Source organism: Pezoporus occidentalis, unplaced genomic scaffold, assembly GCF_034315485.1.
Source record: "Pezoporus occidentalis ecotype Australia unplaced genomic scaffold, CSIRO_AGI_Poc_V1 ctg95, whole genome shotgun sequence".
Taxonomy (NCBI): Eukaryota; Metazoa; Chordata; class Aves; order Psittaciformes; family Psittacidae; genus Pezoporus; species Pezoporus occidentalis.
In genome coordinates, this window is record NW_026916315.1 from 1,286,979 (window position 1) to 1,308,841 (window position 21,863).

General features: G+C 43.7%; 1 protein-coding gene across 3 annotated transcripts in view; it reads left to right on the plus strand.

The window, feature by feature from the left end:
• Positions 1-20,541, plus strand: part of CCDC50 (coiled-coil domain containing 50) — a 43,354-nt gene extending 22,813 nt beyond the window's left edge. The window contains exons 4-12 of one of the 3 annotated variants that reach the window (XM_062606269.1): positions 931-1,021; positions 3,511-3,628; positions 7,195-7,899; positions 10,562-10,668; positions 11,599-11,643; positions 12,194-12,298; positions 13,140-13,219; positions 14,202-14,299; positions 15,325-20,541. In XM_062606269.1, coding sequence (XP_062462253.1) covers positions 931-1,021; positions 3,511-3,628; positions 7,195-7,899; positions 10,562-10,668; positions 11,599-11,643; positions 12,194-12,298; positions 13,140-13,219; positions 14,202-14,299; positions 15,325-15,344 — 1,369 coding nt within the window. In that variant the 3' untranslated portion in view covers positions 15,345-20,541. The remainder of the gene's footprint in view (positions 1-930; positions 1,022-3,510; positions 3,629-7,194; positions 7,900-10,561; positions 10,669-11,598; positions 11,644-12,193; positions 12,299-13,139; positions 13,220-14,201; positions 14,300-15,324) is intronic. The other 2 variants (XM_062606271.1, XM_062606270.1) reach the window with 2 other exon arrangements.
• The last annotated feature ends 1,322 nt before the right edge of the window (positions 20,542-21,863 follow it).

The following is a 21,863-nucleotide window of genomic DNA, read 5'->3' on the forward strand; positions in this document are numbered from 1 at the left end:
AATTGCAGTGACAGCTTAGATTGATTTTTCTGACCTGTTTAGAGTTAGTCTTTGGCTCAATTTCAACAGTAATGAAAAAGATAGTTCTTAATCTTTCTTCTCAAGTCCCTCAGCCCTTTTCTGGAACCCCTGGGCAGCCTGTTTGCTGGGCATCAGAGTGCACAGTTGAGTGTGACACAATTCTTGCAGATGCTTTCTGTATGACATCCCTGAAATATGGCCTTCCCAGTCTATCTGCACAGATGAAACTCTCATTTCATGTCTCAATTACTCCAGTATCTCTCTGTACCCAGTTAATACAATCTTGTGTTCCCACATCCACCCTGGCACTGCAACAATGGCTCTCTGATGCCTTGTTTTGATGCATGTCTCTCTCTTGCCTCTTGGCACCGTTTCTGCTTTTGTGTCTCATCCCACCACAGCAGCATTTCTCATTCATTACTGAACAGCCACCTCCAGCCTCCGCTTGGCCTATGTTCTGCATTTTACTGTCAGCATTTCTGCACTTTCTCCCTCTTGGCTTTCATGTGAAGACCACTTCTCAGAAACACCTGCATTAACCTAAACCCCTCCTTTGGCACCACATGCACGAAAACTCTTCAGCAGAATTAAAGACTGTTTGCAGACTCCTCGCTCTGCCTTGGCCTATCCTGTGGTACCTACTTCCTTTCTTAGGAAACTGGCAATGAATCTGTTTTCTCTTGCTTTATACTCTGTTTGTGAATGTTTTGAGACTGATTTTCTAAATTTGGCCAGCAGTAAGTACAGGGAGTTCTGGTCCCTGATGAGGATTCATAGGCTCTGTGCTAACACCAAGTAATAATTCTTCTGTATAAATTAAATGGGTTCTTTAGCTCCTTTATCCCTTTTTCCAGGCTGCTGATGCCTGTGACTTTAGCTGCCTATAATCCTTGTCTCCTTGCCTTCTAGAGAGCGACAGGACTGCGAGATTGCTCAGGAAATCCAAGTGAAGCTTGTGTTTGAAGCGGAGCAGCGCCGCAGGCAAGAGGAAAAAGATGAGGTAACCTTTAAAGCTGCAGGGATGGCAGGGCTATTTGTAGCAGCCCTTTCAGTGCAGGTATTTCTTGGTCATTAGCCACAGGGTCTGGCTTGCGTGGTGTCATGCCTGGTCTTCACAGATCTCTGCATGCACATAGATTTTGGGGAGTCCTGTTACAGCAATAAGATACAGTCAATCCTTACACTCAAGGGTCACAAGAATTGTTGGTCCAGTGGCCTTGCTAGAGAAGAGGGCAAGTAATACACAAGAAGACAGGTACTACTTTTTGGAGAATCCTAGGTCCTGATTTGTTTGGTGCAAAGACTTCAGCAGAACCCTCAGCCCAGCCATCCATCTCTGGCTTCTCCATTACCTTACTTCATCTTTACATTAGTCTTTCACAGTCTGAACACTGTTGCAGTTTCTTGGTAGCAGATTGTTTTTGTGATTTCAGAATCACAAAACAACATTGCTGCTGTTGCTTGAGAGCAGGCAGTATGGGCTGTCCATGGATTTGAATTGATCACCTTATTGTGTCAGCCTGTCAAATTGGGTGTTCAAGAAAGCCACAGGGTGGAGGAGCACCCGTGTGAGCCTGGAGTGTGGCCCCATTTTGATTACAGATAGTTTCCTGAGAAGTCTGAGTAGTCTTAAGATGCTCAAGAGGCATCTGGTGGAATTTTCTGTATAGCACGATCTTGGATACAATACTGTGTCTCCTGGAAAAGCCTGAAATAAGAATCTGTCCTTACCTGACAGATGCCTCAGTTTGCTTGTGCAAGACCTCATTTTCTTCTTATTCCGTTAACTCCAAGCAAGTACTGAAAGGTTGCCTAAGCAGATGTGGAAGGTTTCCAAGAGAAGCTTGTGGTAACAGGGTAGAAGGAACACTGTGGGCTAAAGGATTTTTGCTGTAAGTGTGACAACCTCTCTGATTTTTATCAGGAAGACAGTCGGGGTACAATACTACTCATGTTGGCTATGGGAGTTGCATCTTTCCTTCCTGCTTTACATAAAAAGCTGCTGGCATGTCAGCAGTCTGACAACAGGTCCTTGCAACTAGTCACACATGAGGGTGCAGTAGCTGCCCAGTGTGTACAATAGCTTTCTAGTATCAGTAGTGGCTAGTAATGTTATGCCAATGCTGTGGTTGAGGCAGATCCAGTCTGGTCTGCGGGGTTTTTAAATGAAGTACTAAGCCTACCTGCTTGTAAGTCCAGTTTGTAAGAAGTGGTTTGTGTGGATTTGCAAGTCCTGAGCTGTCTCAGTCCTGGAGATAATGTGCTTAAGCCCATATATTTATAGACCTACTGTATTTGCTAGAAGACATTAACCTTCTCAGTGGAAGAAAACTGGGGGCGAGGGGAGGTTGGGTTTCTTTCCTTTTTTTTTTTTTATTGGTAAAGAGCCTCTACAGGTTCTGCAAAAAAGTTGTCACTGAGCAGATCTGATCTGAATCCTGAAATAATAGTTTGCACTTGAACGCCAGTTCAGTGTTCTCCAGTGCTGGCTTCTTTGCTCTGCAGGGTGTTGATACTCTTAAGTTTGCATTTCAGTGATGCCGTTCCTGCCTGCAGTGTGCACTTTACATGCATGGCTCTGTAAAGGTCCTGAGGATTAGGGAAGCTTAAAGGAATATAATCCAAAGGGCTAGCATACCCTCCTGCTGCTATCTTCCAGCTTTTCTTCCTCGCTTCAGACTAGTTCCACTGACTCAGCAAGCTTCTGGACCCTGGATGTGCAAACCTTAGGGAGCTGTTTGCTGTTGATGGGCCTTGTTGATCCATTAGTCATCTCAAAGGAAAACCAGTTGGGAAAATTGAGTGCTGTTCTCTTTGATGGCACATCTACCAAAACTGTGATAGATGATATACATCTGCAGTCCTTGCAGCAGTCCTGCCTTGTACCTAGCCTGTTCCTCCTAATGTCCCTTTCGATTTTCTTTCCTTCAGCCTCTGTCTGTCAAACTGATTCATTTCCCTGCCTGGCATCTTACAGTGCCTGTAAATTACAGCCAGTTTGAAGCAAGTTCATGACTTTCTCTGAGACCTTCTTCCAGTCAGAAGTGGCTTCAGCTGTAGACATTCTTTGCCTCTGATTTCCTGGTGTAGTCCAGGGTGAGGTCCAGTGCACTTGTGTGAGTAGGTGTGTGCTTGCTTGACTTTAAAATCCTTGTTGAAGGCCTGAGGTTCCACACACAATTCCTTCTGCCATGCTTTGGCCATTAGAGCTTTGCAGGCTTGTGTGCAAGTGGAACAAGAACCTGCAAGTCTGCCACAGTGCTGGAAGCTCAGTTAGTGGACCTGGGTGAGGTTGGATACTAGTTGCTGAGATGCTCCCTTGTCTCAACTGCTAAGTTGGAACTCATCCAGCCCAGGGATTGAATTTCAGAGTAACCTTGTTTAATTTTTCAGACAGGATTTTTGTAATTGAGTTAAGAATTTGAATAGAAGCATCTGAAGACATATTTTAGGAGGAAACGTGATCTCTGTTTCCTTTCATCTCTGCAGGACATTGCCCGTCTTCTACAACAGAAAGAACTGCAAGAAGAAAAAAAGTGGAAGAAGCACTACTCAGAATCCCAGAGACACACAGGCTATGAAGATAGCTATTATGCAGAAAATGGAGGTATGTTTCTGCTAGATAAGAGAATCAAGATCATGGCAGTATAGGTAAACCTGGTGATCTGGCAACTCTGTTTAGGAGACTTCGCTTATCCTACAGTTCTGCATTCAGCACTGTAGCATTGCATCAGTTTTCAGGGTCAAGATCAGGCTTTTATACAAGAATCAAGAGATATTAAAAAAAAGCCCCAGAAAAACAAAAAACAAACAAACCATAGGACAAAGCAGAGAAGGCAAATTTGTAATTTTCTATGTCCTAGAAGGTGGCCTAAAGCACAGGGTTAGGGTGTGTGTATGTGCAAGCACACATACTCATGCATGTTTTAAAATGGCTTGTGGAAAAAAGACAATAGCTGATAAACCAGTTACTTACGTGTAACCCCACAAGAATTACAAGTGGAACGCCACTTGTACAACCCCCACAAGCAGGGGGAAAATGCAGACACAATTCCGTGCCTGCATTTGAAGAGTAACAGTTTCAAGTGCTCATCTGTGATGCTGGCACAACTGCATAAACGAATAAATGCTCGGTCATGGATCAGCCTTTCAAAACTCCGTTCAGGTATGTATCCAAGCTTTAAAATTAGCACAACTGCTTTGAATGACTTACTGAATAACAAGGTCATCTCCACAGAGTGTCTTTGCTGTGATTATCATCTGGGACTGTACATTGCAGAAAAAATATGACCCACAGTGCTGTATTGCTTTCTCTTGGCCAGCTTTTATAATTGAATACAGACCTTCTTTAAACTGGGAGGAGAGAATCAGGGTATGTTTAATTATGCTGCAATTAGGGATGGCTTTGCTGTGCACTGGTGGTGGTTCTTGTGTTCTTTCTTAAAAAAAAAGTGTGGTGGGGAAAAGATGGGCTGCTTTTAACTAGCAGATTGTGAAGATGAAGATCAGTCCTCTTATTTCTTATTTTAACATCAACGCCATTGGTATCTTATTTTAACATCATTGCTGCTGCTGGTTTTAAATGACTTTTATTTGACCTTATGCAAAATATTTTCATTTCAATTGGGAAGAGGTTCAAGGATGGCCAACAAAACACAAAGCACAAGTGCAAACCAGTAACCAAGTGGAAACTTCATGACCATGTGTACAGAGCTGGGAAAGACTTTGATCTGGGAGTTTTATGGTGAACCCACACTCCAGCTTTTCAGAATTAAATGATTCAAGTCCCTGAAAAAATACAATATAGATAGTAGTGTTGCCATGTGGAGATGGTAGTACAGCATAGATTCTTGTAACAGAAATCAGTTGACAAAAGCCTATGTCTCTTTGAATTGAGACTGTGATGCGGATTTGGATAGCAGGATATCTTGTGGGTCTGAGTCTTTTCTTCCTGCAGTAATCTGTAGTCTTGGAGGTGAGGTAGAAGTTGTTTTGCCTGGCCATTCAATAGTAGTGCTGCTCTTGATCCATGCTCCTTAAAAATAAAAAAGGACTATAGTGGATTTTGGTGCTTGGATTCTACTGGTCTGGAACCTCTTAAATACTTGAGCAGCATTTGATTTGGCTTCAGCATCCTTGATTTGTATTGTCCTCATTATTTGTGAACTTCAACAAAAAAAAGCCTTTTTGTTTGGGTTTTAGTCTGCTCTTGAGACTGAATAAAAATTTCTCCACATCCAGGAAGTAGGTGGATTAGGGCTAGTGCTCCAAAGCAATGTCAGCTCTTAAAAACTGTAAAAATAAACATGAAGAAAGGCAGAGTTCCTCCCTTCCAGAGTGTCTATGCCATGAAAAACATTTCTCAATTTGCTCAGTCACTTGCTGTCTGAAAGAGTAACACCAGGACCTAAAGAGTGTTTACACAGCCCCTGTGGAAGGTGCCATAGAACCTGGTGCCTGCTGAGGAGTTAATCTCCCTGAGATACCCCAAAAGCAAATCTTCTGCTTGGGCTCTCTGGCATAGTTGTGTTACATGTAGCAATCCTTTCCAGTGTAGCTGTGCTTTGCTCTTTCATGATCTCCTCTCTCTGCTGCTGTATTTACTGAGCTTTCCTTAATAACAAAATTAAATTCTTAGACTCCAGTTAATATTGTTCCATATCTGACCCTTGCTTTCAGGCTCTCGTCTCTGTTGTTCAGTAAGTCACATAGATTGTTTTACTGGATATTTTGCTGTAAATCATATGAATGATCTAAAACTGAACAGGAAGAGCAACCAGTTAAGAGTAACCACAGCAGTTGATATTACGGTTCCTAGATTTTAAAAAATACACCTGTTCTGGATAAAAGTCGCACAGATTTGTTTTCAAGGTGGATTTTCTGGAGGCTGTATTTTCGCTGGCTTTGGAAGATTTTTCTGAATAGAATGACTTGAAGGGAACATTCAGATTTGGTAGAGTGGTGGTGTTGGTTTTAGGTTGCAGGGTTGTTGTTTTTTTTTTGTTGCTGTTCCCACCCTGAAACCTAAATGATTGGAGGAAGGCAGAACTGAATGAAGCTTATGTGCAATGAAATCTATTTTAAATATTTTCAGATACTATAAAAAAACACCTTTTCTCATTGAGAAAGAAAGTCTTCTGCTGCTATTTTTTGGGTTTGGTGTTTTTGTGGGTTGTGGGGTTTTTTTTATTTGCTTATTTTTGGGGGTTTGTTTGGGTTTTTTTTGGTGCTGTTTTTTGTTTTTTTTTTTTGCATAGTTCTGTTTCAAATCAGCCCCTGCTTCAAGGCAATTTTTTTCTTCAGAAATACACTTTCATTCCGAAAAGCTGCCATAGAGAAATAATTCACTCGGTGCAATGATTTTTCTTAGCAAATAAGTTGATTGGAAAATAAATCAAACAGGCAGACTGCTGCATCCTCATAGCTGTGTCAGGTTTCTTACTGAAACTAAAAGCAAAGGAAATTTCTACCTGCTTTCTGGAAAGCACAGAGGGGGAAAAGCCCCACCAAGCTGCCGAGTAAGTGGCTTTTCCAGCTATGTTGCTGAAGTCAGGAGCTTGCGTTTTGGGAAGTCTTCTGCTGCCCTTAAATTTCTGTAGCCCTCTCTGCAGTCAGAGACTAAACTTCTATTTAGACAATGAATGTGTGCAGGTAGTGAAACTTGTGTGTCCGCAAGAGATACACGGCAGTCTGTTGTGTCACACACACAGACATCTCCCCATCCGCTTACCTGCATCTTGTACCCTCCTTGCAAGACTTTCTCTGGTGGTTTCAGTATCCTGCAGCAGTGCTGTGCCACCAGATGAGCTTTTCTGCTGGCTATTTTTCAGCCCCAGGGACATTGGTGGAAGTCCTTCATCTCCATATTGGCTTTTCCTTGTCTTGGGATGTGCTCGGACACGCTTTCGGGCTGGACCTGTGCATTCGGCTCCAACTCTGCTGCCTCCTGTGCTGCTTTGCTGATGGCCAGGCTGCAATTTCACTCTGTCCCCCATTATATCTTGGAAGAATTATATCCTTGTTATTCTTCTTTCTGACACCATCATGCTTTGCATGTATTTCGAACTTCTTGCATCAAGCTCCCTCATCTGCATGCTACGAGTCTGGCCTTGCTGAACCGCTATTAACCCTTGCACCACTAACCTGGTCATTATTTGTCCCCCCATTGCTCAGAGCACCTCAGGGGTGACCCCAGAGAGCAGGTTTCTGAGCCTCGCAGGGCACGCGGTGGTGACAGGCACACGCGCTTGCAGAGAGAGCACCGAGGAGCACCCCTGCCTTTGTCCAGCAGTGTGGCCAAACACAGGCATTCCAACTCAGAAGATCATCAGAGGTCTGCTCAACTGAGTGAGGCCAGCAGTGGCCATCGGCAGGAGTGGAAATCAGCCAGCCAAGGCAGGTCCAGGAAACATCCCAGCCCTGACTTGGAAGGAGAGGCTGAGCACAGCACCTATGACCACAGCAATAGCTGGGAGCGGCAGGAGAGGAGGGCAGCCAGCAAGGAGAAGGCTTGGAGACCTCTCAGTCTTGACTTGGAGTCAGATCATAGACTTGCAGACCAGGCATGGCACAGCAGAAAGCCAACAAGGCAAGAGAGAGAAAAGTGCCTTCCTCTTCTTGAGATGGAACTAGAGGCTGAGCAGGAGACTTGGCACTGGGGCAGCAGCCAGCTGGTGCGCCCTGGAAAACAGAAATCACGTCATTGGGGCCATTCGTCGCACAGGATGGTGCATGATGAGAAGCTTCATGATGCTGAATCTAGAGATGATCATAGGAGGGGTGAGGAGAGAGACTACAAAAGGTCAGGACACAGGAGACTTTCCCCCTCCCCACATGCTGTGACCCAGGGGAAGGTTGGATACTGCCAGCGAGACTCAGGTAACCAAGTGATGGGGAAGGTGTACATACATGTGGGGATGGACCTTTGTGTGCCCCATCCTGGTGTCTGAAATCTGTGTTGTTTCCTTTGGAAGAGCTTATGTCTGATATCCACCTGCATTGTGTATGTGGTGAATCCTGCCCAGGGTTCTCCCTTATTTAGTGAGATTCTTTTTATCCATTAATATTCTTGCTCTGTTTATTTCCTGACATGTTCTGTGGCATCAGAGAGGATGAGTAAAAATATATTATTGGAAATGGTGCCCATGGTATCCTGTGTTTAATTAAAAAAAACCTACAAACCAAAACCCCCATAAAAGCAACCAACCAACAACCAGGTGTTTGGGTTTGGGTTCTTTTTTTTGGGAGGGGGAGGTGTTGTGGTTTTCTCCATTATATATTTTGTGCTGTGGTCTTCTTGAACAAAAGAAAAAAATAACAAACCCCCTAATGTTATGGTTGCACTTGTATTTGGTTGATTTGGGGTGCAGGTCTGTAAATTAAGATAGTTTGTTTAAGTACTAACAAGCCAGCAATTTCCATCACTTCTCACAGAAAGCCCTGCTGGCAACATAATTGATTCATTTTGAGCAAAGTTAAGGAGTGGCACTAGGTGTCCAGCTGGGCTCTGTTTATTAGATGGGACTCGTCAAATTCAGTACAAGTGGATTTTTCTGACAAACACGTACTTGTGTAGTTCTTGTTGTCCAGTAACACTTGGGGTTTGATGGGCTTTAAAGGTCCAGATCTGTATTTCTGCTCTTAAAACCCCACTGGAATTGGGGGTGACCCACTTCTTAGTAGAAGTAGGCATTTACTTGGACCTATGTCTGTCTGTGTCATGGGACTCTGTGCTTTAAGCCATCTAACTGGTCTTGGATAAGGTGAGGGTGGTAATGCATGTCTGTCTCTGGAGATGCTGGGAGGATTATTCTTCATCTTGATCATGCAAAATTTTATTGGGGTTAGTGGAAGGAGTTAATTAAGTCTGTACATGTTATCAGTAGGTCATGATTTGCTCTGATACAGTGTAGATCCAAGTAACTCAGTATCCTGTCGCATAGGATTGGAGTCAAAATAGCCAAAAGCTCACATCCGCTTCATGGGGCCTGTGGTTATGGAGTGCTTTGTGTTCCCCTGAGTGTGGGCAGAAGTGATGTGCAAGTAACATTTATTGTTGTCTTCTGAACAAAAAAAGCCTGGCACCAATCAGTGTGTGAAGGCTCAGCCTCAGGCTGGCCGGCAGACAATTCCTGGAAATTTTTGTTCTTCATAGAGTTAATGCTGTACAGGAGCCTGTTGGCCACATTGCTTTTTGTTCCAGCATGTAAAACTGTGTTTGCCTTGACCTTGAATAATTTAACTCTAACCAAGCTGGTGCATTTTGCCAGAGTTTCTGTGCTGGCTATGGTCTGCAGCTCTTCACAGCTTTGATTGATCGAAGTATGCTAGGAGAGGCCAAGTCATATTCTTAAACATGCCAGAGCTGAAGTTTTCTTATGCTAAGGTGATTTGTAAGAGGGGTGTTAATTGGTTGAGGTAATTAATCAGTTCATTCAAACAAAACAAAAAGTAGAAAACCCCACAAGCCTTCCTTACTACACATAGAAGAGGTGGTTTCCTATTCCATGGTTTTATTCTGGGTTGATGCATGAGGTCTCTGGCCTACTGCAGTTTGAAGTCATTGGGATGCTTGGTGGAGTATGATGGTAGTTTGTTGGTAGATGCACAGAATATTTTTTGAAATCAGTTGGCTACCTTATGTTATGCCACTTGGTTTTAAAAGATTGGAAGGAAAAAATTTTCTGGGTTTGAGGTGAAAGAGATACAGGGGTCTGGAGTACATACTTCGGACACAAAGCAGAAAGCTCATTTAGATGTCTGAGATGTCTGAATAATACAGTTCAGACTGCAAATGGAAGGAGAAGGCATTCATTGTATGTGAGTGAAGTTATACATTTTATAACAGGGTTACAGTGAGACTCCTTTGGCCTGGTGCAAATAGACTATGGAGAGACTCTCAAAATACATTTTAGATCATTTGGAGATGGCTTAACTTTAAAATAAACAAATAAAACTGAGCTCAAAGCACTAACTGAACCTTGTATGAACTTCAGAAGTGTTTACTTGGCTGTTTTCTCACTAAATTGTAAAATTCATGGGTCACCTTAATGAAGAAATTGTCTGTAACCTTATGTGAGCCTGTCCCAGGCAACTTTGGCAGCCCATGCCACTTCCATCAGTGTGTTCCCAGATTCTGCTGTGCTCATAACAGATGTTGAGCTGCTCTCTGCTGCCAGGTTTTACCAGTGTATCTGTATCAGTGTATCTGCAGAGTGTGAAAAATTACAATTCTTTTGCTAGGATCACTGGGTCAACAGAGACTGCTTCAAATTACATGGCCTCTTCTGCTATCTAGTTGCATTTGTCATACAGGACATGGTGTATCAGATATTTCTGTATGCATAGAGGAACCTCCCAAAGGTGCATGCTGCACCTCAGCTAAAGGTACTCTCAAATCAGCTGCCTGGAAGGTATGCTGTCATGGTCTCTGGTTCCCTTGAATGGGGCTTTTGCAAGTGGCTCAGGAAATGCTGGGAATTTCCTTACCGAAGCATGTGGAAAATGGTTGAGTTGATTGGTTTCTCTCTCAATTCTGTAGGCAGTAAGTTGAGGGGGACGAAGCAAGCCATGTATGATACACCCCAAAGGGAACAGGAGTTGTCTGATGCAGAAATTGCTCGGAAGCTGCAGGAGGAAGAGCTCCTGGTAAGTAGAGAGGATGCTTTAGTGAACTCGAAGGAACTAAGATAGCCAGTGATGACAACTTTCATTTGTAAACTTGTGACTTTAAGACCTAAAGTCTTGTTACTGTTCATTCCAGTATCTGAAGGGGGCCTATAGGGATGCTGGAGAGGGACTCTAATGAAGAGACTGTAGTGACAGGACAAGGGGTAATGGGTTAAAACTTAAACAGGGGAAGTTTAGATCGGATATAAGGAGGAAATTCTTTCCTGTTAGGGTGGTGAGGCACTGGAATGGGTTGCCCAGGGAAGCTGTGAATGCTCCATTCCTGGCGGTGTTCAAGACCAGGTTGGACAAGGCTTTGGGTGATACGATTTAGCGTAAGGTGTCCCTGCCCACGGCAGGGGGGGTGGAACTAGATGATCTTAAGGTCCTTTCCAACCCTAACTATTCTATGGTTCTATGATTCTGGTAATTAAGTTTTGTCTCCCATACACACATATATGGAGTGACAGTTGGCATCTGGCCAGCAGAGCCTTATTTTCTGAAATAAATACCCTAAAATTAAATAATTAAAGCAGAGTGATATTAAATGGACATTTCCAGGTAGGTAATAAGGCCTTTACTCGGTGTGGTCAACCCAGAAGTGAAGCAGACCAGTGCCCATCTTTGAGAGAAAGGGGGCAACAGGATGGGCAAAGTGTTGTGCTGTGGCCTGGCAGATAGATGAGGACAAAACTCAGCTGAAAAGCTGAAATGACAGTTTGGTGTTGGGTTGGAGGCAAGTATTGAGGTAGCTAAATAAATTCAGAGACAATGGTAGCGTATTTGTTTGGGTACCTGCTTGCCCTGCCTACATAAGTTAATGAGTATGAATAAATCAGAAGCGTTACTCTTTTGTCCCTTTGTCTCTTTTTTTATCTCCCCTCCACCCACTTTTTCTTTTTTCCACAGGCTGATGAGGCAGATCAGAAGGCAGCTCAAGTAGCCCAAGATGAGGTGAGTAAAGTTAAATGTGTGCAGTATTCCTTTACTTGTGAAAACTAGAAAACACCACTTACCTCCTCTGACCTTCTACTTGTTCATTTCTCTCCTTGTTGGGGAAGCTCAGGACTCCCTTGGGGTTTGCTCCTGGCTAGTTATCCTGTATATGCTCAGGCTGGTCAAGGAGGAATTTGTGCTACCTGTTGCAACTGTGGCAGAGGAAGTAAGTTCATGGCTTTGTAAGAGCATCTCTTGTAACTGCGCCTAAAAGGAGACTGTCAGAGATGCTACAAGGTTAAACACACACACACATATCTCCATTGAAAGGAAAGGAGTAAAGGGCAGGAAGGCTTTGCAAACACAGTTCTGACAAATTAGGAATCCAGTGGGCATGCTGCATGTAGTCAGTCTTAATTCTGCCCTCTCACTTGATTTCTGATCACGGATGGAATCCTGGCTTTGCACCCTTCTCATTCAGCAGCTGTCTATTGGAAAGGGTTTAAATAACTCAAACCCACAAGAGCAGTAAAACTGTCTGACACATTCTCTGTATTTTCCCTTCTAGGAAATTGCCCGACTCTTGATGGCTGAGGAGAAAAAGGCTTTCAAGAAAGGGAGGGAGAGAGAAAAGTCTTCCTTTGAAAGGAGGAGGCATGATCAAGACTGGAAGGTATGTCAAGCTTCAGGAGGTGCCACAAATGAAGTGCTATAAAGTTATTCCCCTTTCCAGAGGGAGACGTGAGGGTGTGTGGTGAGAGCAAAAGGAATGATGCAGAGTGTCTTACTGCCTGTTGTTCAGCTGCCTCCCAAACCTTTTGGAGCCACCTGCTTGGCTAGATGCTCTTTTACTTCAGCCTCAAGCAGGGTAAACTGTGGGCTATGGCCTTGGAGAATGGTGCTAGATGTCACAGCACCTTGTGGCCTCCCTCAAATAGTCAGTCCTGGTATGGGGCGTTACTTCTGCTGAAATCCTGGCTGCGGCACTAAAACCAGTAGTTTGTTCTGCTTGTGCGCTGCAGGTATTAAGGACAGTGCAGCTGCTCCAGTTGTCACTCTGATTCATAATCAAATTGGCCCTATAATGAAAGTACTGAGTGTATCCAGCCTAGATTTTTGTATGAGTAATATTACAGAGGCTTGGCGAGCCAGTGTGGAAGGTGACAGGAAACAGATCTCACAGTCTGCACTGGTTAGGTGCTAAAGAGGGTGTTGTGTTAATCATGGTGGCCAATTGGAAGTAGCTCTGATGTTTTCAGCCTCCTTACTGTGTTTGAGTGGTTGCAGGAGCACAGCTGCATACATCTGGTCCCTTGTGCTCAGCCCAGCCGTGTGCATAGTCATTACACACTGACTGCATTAGTCCTGATACTGCTGTTTGCACGTGTCTGGCTGTAGTTAGTTGTGTGTATAAACTGAGCACAGGACTGAGTGGAGCTCTGGCAGCCTCAGTGTACTGGCTGCTGTCTTGTAAAGCACTCAGATGAGCTTCTTTCTCCTCTTCTTCCCATTAGCATGATGCAAGTGAGTCCACACGTTCAAGGTCAAAAGAAGGACCTGAAACTCAGCGACACAAAGGTGAAAGATCTTCAAGGTGAGACTGAACTGGCTGGCATAAATGGGGAAATGCAGGCAGAAGCTGAGTCCTAGGGAAGAGTTGTAGGGCCATCAGCCTTGACCCACTCACAAAGAGCTTGGTAGAGAACAGAGGTTTTGGCGCTGAAATGAGCTGGAGGGCACAAGGCTTCTAAGGTGTTCAGTGACATGAGTCACTCACTGTGCTTGTGGCATTTGTCCATATTGGTCTCCCTGTCTGGCACTGACGGAGATTGATGAGCTTGTGCAGTGACATTTGTTAAATGGCAGAGAAACATTGAGAGGGTTAAAGAGCTTCTGTGGGTGTGAAACCAAATGTCATCTCTGGGCATGGAGTAGTATTCATGATGCATTTGCACAGCTGCTCCCTTGGGTCCTCACTCCCAGTTAAGCTCTGTACGCTGCTGCCACTGCTGCATGTGGATACCCCACAGCAAGCAAGCATGTTCTGCTTTGGGATACCTCATCCTAAAGCTGATGGGAATGTGCTGTAGCTGAATTAATTGGTTCCCTGGTCTGGTGCTCTTCATGAGGGATTGAACCCTGAAAGTGACCCTGGTGGCTTTGATTTCCAGTCCAGATATGAGCCTAGAAATTCTTGTTGAATTTGCAAAAGAAACAGCAAATGAGGTTTGCAGGTGAAGGCTGAGGGAGATCGTATTAAAATACTCTGGTGTTAAAACGGGTCAAGCATTAAAGACTTTAAAACTGTGTAGTTTTGATTAAGGTTTGCAACCGACTTCGTAATGGAAGTTTTTTGTTTCCTGACAACTTAAAGCCGCCCGTGAGAAGGAGTAAACACTGTGCCTTTCTCACCACAGAAAACAGTAACAAGCCGTGCCCAGAGGAGCTGGTCTGCAGGTGGGAAATCCGGGCCAGAGACTGTATCAAAGTGACCAGGCAGCTGAGATGTTGGTTTTGACACACTGTTACGCCTTTGAGTTTTTTTCCCAGCGCTTCTTTTTCACTGTGTTTGGCAGGTCACAGCCTCTCCACGATGACTTTGAACGTGCTCGGTATTACACAAGCCAGCCCAGCCCTATGCGCCAGATCCCCAAACCTGAGCACTCTCCTAAAGGTAGGATCAAGCCCATGGTTGCCCCAGCACTTGGGTTACTGTGGGCTGTTTTCCTCAAATGAGCAGCCTGAACGACAGGATGTTTGAAAGATACTAAGAGAGAAAAGGAATGGATATTATTGCCCCCAGCAGGCAGGTGATGCTAGTCAGTGGCAGAGTTGTACTTGCTGAGAACACTGCAGGCTGAGAGACTAAAAAGTTGACTTGGTTTGCCTTGAGTTTTCCAAATTGCTCTCTGCATGTTCTCTGTGATCTCTTAATGATGAATGACTATAAATCCAGGCAGCAAATAACATGAAGACAATGATGAGATGGATTTTAGGTGACTCATTACTATCAAACAATTCAATAAGACAAAATCTCTCAATATCACCTGTCTGGTGAGCAGATGGGATGATTAGACAGAAGCTTGTCCTGAGAACATGCTCTTTTGTTCCCACAGCATCTCAGCGCTGCATTGTTGGCTTGTTTCCTAAAATCACTTGGCATAAGAGCCCCCACATTTCTTTAAACCTGAATGTTAATTGTCTGAGTTATTTATAGAATCTCTGGGGAAGGAAAGGGGCAGCCAGAGTTTGAGTCAATCTCCCAGATTTCTTCCAGCTGCACTGATTGTGACTTAAATGTGGACACTTCCAAAAATTTAAAGTTTGGGAAACTTTTGTGTTCTGTGTCCATCAAACAAGCATGAAAGTTGATGGCACTTTTATAAAGTCTGTAAGCTGAGTGCTCATTCAGTTTTCCTTAGTGAGACTATGCGATGTGGCTGCAGCACTGTTCACAACCTAGAAGAAATGCAAATGTCTGCCTGTCTTGTGGACCTATCCTTTTTTTGTTTTGTTTGGGTAAATGTAACATGTTTCCCATTTTGTCATTTGACTTTACCAGTACCCTGGAAGTCACACAGATACCCAAGAGGGCAGGCCAGGTAGAAGATGCCTGTAGGTAGTGTTTTTTTCACCAGGATCTAACCTTACAGATTTTATTTTTTTATTTTTTTTCTTTCTTTCTGTTTTGCTTTCCAGGTTCCCGTAGGAAGCAGTAAACTGTGCTAGCCTTTGCTTTGGTACCGACTCTTCTGTAGCAGACATTACTGGAATTGCCAGGCAACTTTCTCAATTCCTTACCCAATGGAAGGTCCACCCGCTACTCCCAGGATGTCCTCTTGAAGTGTCATCATAATAAGGAACTTTGTTTGTTTCAATTTCTTACTCATATGTGATGAATTAAGCAGTGCAGTATAATCTAGCCACCACTGAGCTGTGTGCATCAACTAGCTGACTTAACAGCTCCCCATTACATTATTTTGAGGCTTTCCTTTTATTTTTATTTTTAAGCTTTGTCTGGAGCTTTGACAAATAGAGATGCAGTTACAACAGGGAGAAAAATCAAAAAAATTAGTTTGATTATGGTAATGCATCACAACGTCAGAACTGCAAGTTCTTTCCATATTGGGATGACTTGGCAAAGAGAGTTATAAGAGGAGATATCTTTCTTCCTGTGCTGGGTAAGATAGCTGAGCCAACCTGACAGTCATGCTTGGAGGAAGAAGAGAGCATCTTCATAATGTGCATCAGCAAAAGCCAGAACCTGGGACTGGTGAGGAAGAAATTGCCTATGAAATAAAATTTAACTGCTGTATTTCTTTCTAGGGTTTACAGCAACCTGGGTAGAGTAACTAGGCATTTAGCTCCAGGGTATAGGATAGAACAATTGAAAGACAATTTCAGTGGAAGTTAGACCTTGTGTGCACAACTCTTAAGATATACCAGGGAGCTGATGAAGCTGCAATTTGTGGATTGGGAAGAATCATACAGATTTAAATGCCTGAAGGGACCTCTATGGTCACCTGCTTTGAGGTTTCGTGTGATAGCCAAGGAATTTCACTGAAGCCAAGTAGGAACTACTGCAACTCCTAGCTTAGTTGCTGATGCACTTGCGTACAGTAACTTGTGTTTGAATCTACATATATCTTGGATTCTTGGGGCTGAAGGAGGGCCATATGGGCATTGACACTGAATCAGAAATCCACAACTACAGGCAACTTTGAGCTAGATGTAGAGTGCTGAACAGTCCACACAATATCTGTGCTGACTGCCTCACCTCTGCATAGCTCTGTAGATTCCTATCAAGATAAAACTATCGCTGTCTAAGGCACAGCAGGATCTGCAAGCTGTCTGTGTAAAATGCCCAGGACTTTGTGCATTGGCAGCATCCTGCTAGCTGCATATCCTTGCTTCCAGACTGTGAGCTTGCTCACCTGCATCATTTAGAAGGTCTTGCTTGCTTGCAGCTTCTTCTCAGGAAATACTCCAGCTAGCGGCTAGATTTTTACTGTGCTTTCCTTGTTCCCTCTTCTTGTTCCATCTGTCCATTCACAAGTGTTAATGTTGTTTTAAAGGACCCAGAAAAGGGTCAACACAGTCCCTAGTTTTAACTTTTCATTTGATAACTTGGGCCACTGTGGCACCCTCATCTGCAAAGAGTTTATTTCGTAAAAATTTATTTTTATATTTCATGTAGCAGTCAAGATTCCTACTGCTGAAAATGCCATTATTTTTTTCCTGTGAGTTTTTCCCCTCCATTGCCATCAGAGTATTCATTGTAGTGAAATGGATGCCTGGTGGGGTTTCGTGAGCTACCTCCCCACTCAAGGCCTTTCTGCTTGTATCATCTGGTGCACTTGTGAAAAGTGGATGGGGAAAAGTCCTGCCAAATCAGAAAGTGGCTGTGCTTTATACTTAATATGCATGGGGTGACCCTCTGCAAAAGGAAAGGGAAATTGTCAACTAGGAATTCAGCCTTTCCTGGGGCTCTGTAGGTGGCTGTGACGGGCTTTCTTGCAATGCAGTTGTCATGTAATTTCTGTTTTACCCTAATTAGAACAGTTTTGAAGGCTCTGAGCCTGCTGACATTTGAAGAAGCTGTTAATTCAGGAGGGATGTTTGGGAGTATCCAAGTTGTTGACTTCAGTGAGAGCGAGAGGGAATGATACAAGAGGAAACTCTGGTTAATTTTATTTGCCTGAAGAGCACCTCTGTGTCTACTCTGTGGAGCTGTAAGATCTCCTTAATGGCCTCCTCAGGCTGTGGCACCAAGAAATGAGAGGCAGAGTGAAGGATCCCAGGAGCATTTGCTGCTTCAAATGGATGCCTTCAGGGAGTGCTGAATACTTTATGGGGTGCTTTGCTTCATAGCCTCCCATAGTCCTTATCTTTTTATTTTTACTCCCTATCTTTATTCATCTGCTGCCCCTTGTAAGTGTTTCTTCTGTTTTATTTTTCTATAGCCCTTGTGAAAACAGGGGCCTAAGGTTTTGTTAGAAGGGGCTAACACCTATCCAGAGAGAGAAATGCTAGGCATGGTAGATGAGGAAAGCATGTAATAAATGGGGTATAAACAGAACAATTGTTCATCTAGTATACCTTGTGGGCCTTATGTGGTCATGCAGGTTAGAGATTTCCTCACGTAAAGGTTACAAAGGACTTGCATGCTTAATAACCATATTTGGAAGGGATATTCATTCCATGGTCCCACTGAAGTCAGCAGGAGTTGAGTTCAGTTCATGGATGAACAAGGAGCCAACACATCTTGGGGCTCAGCAGCCACAGTTCTGCAGCTTACCTAGGCAAGATGCAAAATCAGAACCTTGCATGTGCGTCCCTGGAAAGAGGCACAATGAAGCTGATCTTTTAAAAAGAAACAATTGGAGCAATATTTCCTTTCTATGACAGAAAAATGTTTAACCTTTTTTTTTCCTTGTCTTCTGCCAAGTTTTAGTAGCTCTGCCTATGGGTTTGCTCTGGATTTAATAACATGTCAAAGCCCTTGCTTGGACCCCTACCCAGGTCATTCGTATCTTGTATCCCTTTCTGACTCTGCATTAACAATGCAATAGGCATCATGTGGAAAATTCATCACCATGAAATCCTGGCACTTCTTAATCTTCATAGTAGGCACATCTCACCAGCAAGAGCTCTCGCCACCTCTTCACCTCCGTCCAAAAGCACAATGGTCTGCAGAAGAGAGGTTGGGTGAACCAGAGTGATTGTGCCTTATATGCAGGGATACTCAATGTCTTCAGCAGGCTGATCTGAGTCACCTTGCTATGAAACACTGTCTTAATGTGGACTGTACAGCTTCCTGCAGGGAGAAGCAGTTGTTGTCACATGATAGATCCAACAGGTTAATCTTGTCTTTTTTTTAAAGACTTCATGTTTTTGAGCTTAGTGGGGTGGGAAAATATCAGCTGTTAGGGGACAGATGAAGTCTAATCATTGAAATTATCTTGGGGAGGAAGAATAGAAGTTACAAATGCGGCAGTCTGCTTCGCTCTCTAAAAGGGATCTTGTATGTACAGTATTTTTATATCTCTGCATTCCCACTGGTCAGGATTTGAATCAGGACTAATAACACTCTTATGTAGGGAAAAAAAGTGGATTTTTGTTTTTACAGTGCTAGATCTTTGTGCATTTTTATTTTGTGCCAAAATACAGTCACTGTTACATTCTAGTGTTTTCATTCAGTTTATTGTTATTGATCAATGTGTATATTATGTATTTTTATTATCAAGATTTTTATTTTAATTCATACTAACTTGTATGCAAACTAACTGTGGATTGCTTATTTATATATAAAGGGGAGCACTTGGAGACAGTGTGAGGATTCCCCTACTTAGTTTATACTCTCATAACCTAGCACAGCGAGTCCATGAAACTCATTGCTTCTTACGCAGAATGATATCCTGCACATGTATCACCCTGAGCTGATGGCTCCTGCTGTTCATAATGGTAGCACTGATGCTGCAAGGATATGTTAGATGCGATAGGAAACAAAACACAGTTCATAGCATGGACTGGTGGGTGACTGGCCTCTGTGCTGTCCTGCTCCTGGCAGTGATGCCAGGGAGGGTGCTGCAGCAGGAATTCCCATCTGAGCATGACTTTGAGGTTTTACTCTGCCCTATATCCATCCCCAGCCAATGGACAGTTGGTTTTGCCCTACTCTCTCAAAACACTTAGTGCTTGGTTTTGTAGTTGTTCTGGGAGGTGGCTGTGAGATACAGCATGAGGCACAGCGGTACCCCTCTCATGAAGTATACCACAGGCAGTTTGTCTTTTTTGGCTGGGAAGGACAGGCGTAAACCTACAGAGATCTCAGTTTACTGTGCTCTTTAAAGCATGCTGTAGCACATCTCTGGCTGTGCAGCACAGTCATGGAGGCTTTTAACTGTGCAGCATGCAAGTGCCACCTGGACTCTTGTACCCAGTACAGGCTGCAGGACACAGGTTTTGTGTTGAGAAGCTGCACTCTCAGCTTCAGACCGGAGGTAGAATGAGCCACCTCCTCCCTGTGAGCTACACTAGACAAGGCTCAGCTGTGCCTTTTGGGCTCTTCCAGGAGAGGCTCAGAGTGGACAGTAGCACACACAAATAAGTATTTTCTACTTCACAGTAAGTTCCACTGTATCAGTGTTCACTCTAAGTAGACTCCATGGTCTGTCTCCAGCTGCATCTGTGCACTGCAATATAGTTAATTGCCTCAGAGAAATAACTGCAGTTGTCTCTTTTAACTTTTCAGGGTAAACTTTCAGCCTGTTGAATCTAAATATTAGCCGTGCAATGAGATGGATTAGTCAGAAGGCTTAAATTCCTCAGAGCTGCAAATGTACCCTGTGTTGCAACAGCTAATCCTTAAATATAAATTGTGCACTGACAATAATCTGTCTATGCAAGCCTATTTTTTTTTCTTATTTTTGACTGTTTACTCTATCATTTTACCAGGTTTGGCATAGAACTTCTGAATGACATTTAACCAAAGTATCATGTCTGTGTGTGCATAGCATGTTTTGCTTCATACTCCTGAATTCTCATTGAATGTAAAGGGAACACTGCCTTGCCCCATTTCATTCAATAAACCACTGTACTTTGTTATCCACTGCATCTTTCTGTCCCTCCATGTGCTTTTCTGGAACCACTGAAGTGGGTTACACAAGAGCAGGAGAAAATAACACTTCGTTCCACCCTTGGCTGCTGGAGCTCAGCTGCTTCTACCAGTAATTATGTTCTTCCAATGTAATAGATGTAGCAAAACAATAAATTTATATTAAATGTGATTATTTTATGGCCAGACAGATGGAAAAAAAAAAAAAGGCAAGCTGTGTAATATCTTGGAAGGGATCTGGACTGTTTCATTTCCTGAGACTGTGATACTGAAAAATAAAGCAGTGTAATTATTTGCAAGGACAAGGTACTTTTTTCCTTTTCTGTCAACATAGCTTTTAAGTTTGAAAAGAGCCTGCTTGAAGCTTCATACAGTGGTGGGATGGAAGGCAGGAAAGGAACATGTCAAACGCCCTGTGACCAACTGATGTCTTCAAAGGCATCAGCTGGGGGTGCAGACACATACAGCTCAGACATGAGTAGGCACAAAGCCATTTCCATGTCATGAATTGAGTTTGTGACTGAGTATGCTAAAATAAAGGGCAGGTTAAAAAGTATAAACTCTGGACTTCGAGTGCAAACTGTAAACCATTCTTTAATGTGTATTTACTCATTTCCCTCTGTTTGTCAAGTATAAACATTGCACTGGGGAGCAGAGAGCCCTTTCACACCCTAACAGAGGTGTACCACTCTGTTCCTACATGGGCCAGGGGCTTTCCTTCACCAGGGGCTTAGTTCTGTGCAGGAGTGAGGGTTCTGGCACAAAGTTCAACTTTGGGCTTTATTGGGGTCAAAGCACTACCCCAGTATTTTCAAATGCAGACACCTTTACATTGCCTACCTCCTACCACCTCCGTCTCAGAGTCCCTTAGGTATTAGCAGTGAGTGGATGCAGGGACCAGCAAACAGGAAATTAAAAATACTAGGACATGGCTATCATTGGAAGAGCCTGACTGTAGAAACAGGGCATGTGGAAGTGCCAAGAGCTCTGCCAACTTACAACTTTCTACAGCCTCTTGTCTGAAGTGACTGGCTTGGTCTGTTTCCTGTGAAAGGCTTCTTTTATGCCAGCTTTAGCACTTGTTGAAGAATTAGGCTGGGAGGGGGGGAGAGGGAGGGCAGCTGGAGCCCTGAGAAGCATCTTTCACCTGCTGCAGGGATATGCGCATAGAGGACTGTATGTGGGAACTGCAAAAGGAATTCTGAAGAACACTGGGACCTTTTTTTATACCAGAGAAATTCTCATCTCTGGTTTTCCAAGTCACATGCAGCTCTCAAAGTGGATGTAGGTGGCAGTCCTTTGTGCTGTTGGTGATGGATCAAGGTTCCATAGCTATCTTCCACCTGTGAGAGAAGGTAAATCAGTGGACAGTGCTTCAAGTCACCATTGCTGGGTACCCAGCAGCCTAAGCTGCTTCATATGCACTGCTATGTAGGAGTTGCAGGCGGCACCTGCCATTTCCTGCTTCTATGCATGCTCAGATGCTCATCTTCCACCTAGATCTGTGCTGTATAGGATCTCTTGCCCACAAAGGCTTCAGTGTGTGCTGCTCATGGCCTGGGAGGGTTGAGTCCTGCTTACAGGCTGTCTGTGGAAGGAGCTGCAGGGCTGAAGGTTCTCA